At 49.1% G+C, this 3,203-nt stretch overlaps 1 protein-coding gene across 1 annotated transcript; it reads right to left on the bottom strand.

Annotated features, from left to right (window-relative positions):
* Positions 1-2: 2 nt before the first annotated feature.
* LOC111650702 (activated CDC42 kinase 1-like) lies at positions 3-3,137 on the bottom strand (the record flags this gene model as incomplete). Its single annotated transcript, XM_023400625.2, has 7 exons — positions 2,844-3,137; positions 2,608-2,734; positions 2,299-2,445; positions 2,104-2,198; positions 1,484-1,729; positions 1,115-1,179; positions 3-409 (listed from the first exon to the last, which is right to left on the bottom strand). Coding segments are annotated over exons 1-7 (1,329 nt in total), but the record flags the coding sequence as incomplete, so codon positions are not given.
* Positions 3,138-3,203: the final 66 nt, after the last annotated feature.

Below are 3,203 nucleotides of genomic sequence, written 5' to 3'. Positions count from 1 at the left end.
GTCTGGTTATCCAGCTGCGGAGTAGAGCGAGCCATGGGGGCCATCTTAGCCATGTTGGAGCCTCCGACGCCCGGCTGAGGCAGGTGCTGGGGCTGAGGTTGAGGTTGAGGTTGTGGCTGCGTTAGAGGGGACGGACCCACCTGTGATGGCCAGAGGGCGGCTGGGGCTGGATTGACGTTGGGCCTCCTCTGAGACCTTATGTTAAGGCGTTTCAGGTTGGGGGGTGGTGGTCGAGGAGGCGGGATGATACTGGCCTCGCTGAACCGGCGGGGGTCCTGCTGCATCACCACACTACGAGCTGCCATTATGGGGGGCATGAGTCTGCCGTGCTGATCCACCCTGACCGCCCCTACTGTGTGTGATTGAGGCCGGTGTCCACTCAAGACCGACTCCAGGCTCCGAGACATACCTGAAGACGCAGGGAGAATCAGTGAGAGTTAAATATCACACCAGCTGGGACAAAAAGAAGATTGTTAAATTGTTATACCTAAAAACACCACTAGGGAGCAGACTGGCCAAATGTGAGTAGACATTAAAACATTAAAATATTTTAAAAGGCACTGAAACGCGTCGTAAGGATCGGACAACAGGCGTAATGACAGTGTAACAACAAGCAGGGAGCATGAACAGTAGTAGGACAAGTCATTCATCATTTTTCCCCGAGGACAAAGAGCTTTTTACTAGAACCGTAAAATAGTAACAAAATCAAAGAGCAAAAGATTTTTGACTGGAATTTTGAATGTGAAATGTTTTGGTTTTGTTCACTGGGATTTTCATGAAAGACAATCAGATTTATTTAGTGGATCACAGGGAGACAACCACTCTCTGGAAGCTGATGGGGATCTTAATTAAGTAAATAATTAAATAATAAATAAGCAAGTAAGTAGTACGTAATGAGGATGTGATGGACAAACAGACAGAGGCCTTCATTGTCCATTTCATCACTGTATTAAGACCAGAAATAGACAACATCTAAGTTATGTGAACCACAATGTTATAATATCCAACACCCAGGTGATATTAGGTTACATCCTGATCTTGAACATACACTGATGTGTGTATGGTTTGTCTTACAGCTCGACTCACAGCAGCTGGACGTATTTTAAGTTCCTACCTGCCATTTTCTGCAGATTGGATCCCTCCTTCTCCCTGGCAGGACTCGGCCTCCAGCTGCCACTGCTGCACAGGTCAGAAAAGTAAACACATTAGTTTGACAGCCTGAACTCCCAAGCTGTTCCGTCTGACAGCAGGTGAAAGTTCAGCGCTGCTCTCCAGTTTACATTCTGCAATAAAACTCAGTGACCCGACGTGGTCGTTAATATGATTTTCTACTTTTGCTTGATGGTATATTTTTAACTGTGGCGAGATTTTGGATTTATCATTTTGTACCGACATTTAACTGTCACACGGGGAGAGGCTGTTACAGAGGAAGCTACCAAAGAGTCTCAGTAAAATAGACAGGAGGATGAGGGGTGTCGCTCACTCGTCCAGGCTCTCCGGTGTTCCCCAGCAGCGTTCGGGCTTGATGTCTCCATGCCCGGTGTGATGCAGGCTGCCCTTCACAGGGGCTGAGATGTGGGCAGCCGTGGAAGCGGGGTTGGCTCCAGGGTTGCTGGACGAGGCGGGAACAGCAGCAACAGGAGGGAGCGACGGGACCGTGAGGCTCGCAGGAAACCAGCCGACCGTCAGCGTCCTCTGATTCTGGCCTCTCCACTCACTCAGCTCCAGACTGCAGAGAGAGAGAGACAGAGAGACAGAGAGAGAGAGAGAGAGAGGGGCAGGTTAGAAACCCAAATGAGATTACATTATTTCAATTCTTTTATGGATTTATATGTGTTCAAGTATTTTTTGTTGACTGATGCAAATCTACTTGTTCTGTGGCCATATTACAAATAGATCAGGGGCAATAAAAACTTTAAAAGCTGCTGGATTTGTTCAAACAAACAAGGCCAAATGCGTTCAAGGACTCCATGAGATCACGGCTGGAATGCACTCTTGTAAGCGAGCCGATTTAAACCCCTGTTTCATCTTAACAAAAGCCCATTGTGTTGGTCAAAGTTCTTCTTTTACTCTTTTCGCCCCACCCTGCTTTCCCTCACCCACCCGTGGTCTATGACCGTCACAAGGTCGTTGGCCACTAGTGTGAGTTTTCTGGGTTCAGAAAAGTCCCTTGCTGCTTGCACCTCCATTGGTTTAGCCTGTTGAGGAAGAGAGAGAAGTGAGTAAAAATAACACAGGGACATACTGAACATTTTTTTTATTTTAGTTAACAGATTCTGTCTTTGCGTATGTTCAGACCTCTGTCACCATTGTGGTGAGCTGGGCGAAGCTGGGTCTGTCACCAGCATTGCAGGCCCAGCACTTCCTCATGATGGCGTACAACTCTTGAGGACCATCCGCCGGTTTCTCCAGACGCTCGCCCTCCCGCTCCACACGCCACAAAATCTATATCGCAGAGAGTGAATGTCAGGGATACTAAAACACTGAGTCACGGAGCGAAGTGTTAGGGTGGGGACACACATTCCAAACTTGAAGACAAATACACTGTCTGGCATGGGTACAAACACTGAAAGCATAGCATGACTGATGTAGCGGACAAGCGCGTACCTGTCGGCCTGACAGACCGAACCAGGGCTCCTCACAGTAAGTGAACATCTCCCACAGGGTGACACCAAACATCCACACGTCTGAGGCATGGGAGAAGGAGCCGACACGAAGGCTCTCTGGAGCACACCTGGAGGAAAAAGCGTGTCGGCAGACCAGCAGGAAGGTAAAAATGAGTGAGAACAATCATTATTTCCTCCTCCAACTTCAATCGTCCCACTTTTTCCAAGAGTCCTCACCATGCGAACGGGATGCGTCTGTGTGCCGACATGACGTAGTGATCTGCCTCGTGGCTCAGGCCTCTCATCAGGCCGAAGTCCCCGATCTTCACCGTCTCCCTGGAGGCCAGCAGCACATTTCTGGCAGCCAGGTCCCTGTGGATGAATCTCCTGGTCTCCAGGTACTCCATACCTGCCGCGATCTGGGTGGCAAAGAGCCAGAGGCGGACCAGAGGGTACTCATACTGACGTGAGCGCAGCATGTCGTATAGTGAGCCCAAGGGGGCCAGCTCTGTTACCTAGAGCACACAGAAAAATAGGTCAGTGTGTATTCCAGCTTTAACAGATCCATTCATCGCTCCTAAATAATCCCTGCCCAAC

This window comes from Seriola lalandi, unplaced genomic scaffold (assembly GCF_002814215.2).
Source record: "Seriola lalandi dorsalis isolate HSWRI2012SDOR001 ecotype SW California unplaced genomic scaffold, Sedor1 jcf7180002052702, whole genome shotgun sequence".
NCBI lineage: Eukaryota > Metazoa > Chordata > Actinopteri > Carangiformes > Carangidae > Seriola > Seriola lalandi.
The sequence above is the reverse complement of the archived record's forward strand: the minus strand, read 5'-3'. Positions and strand labels throughout refer to the sequence as shown.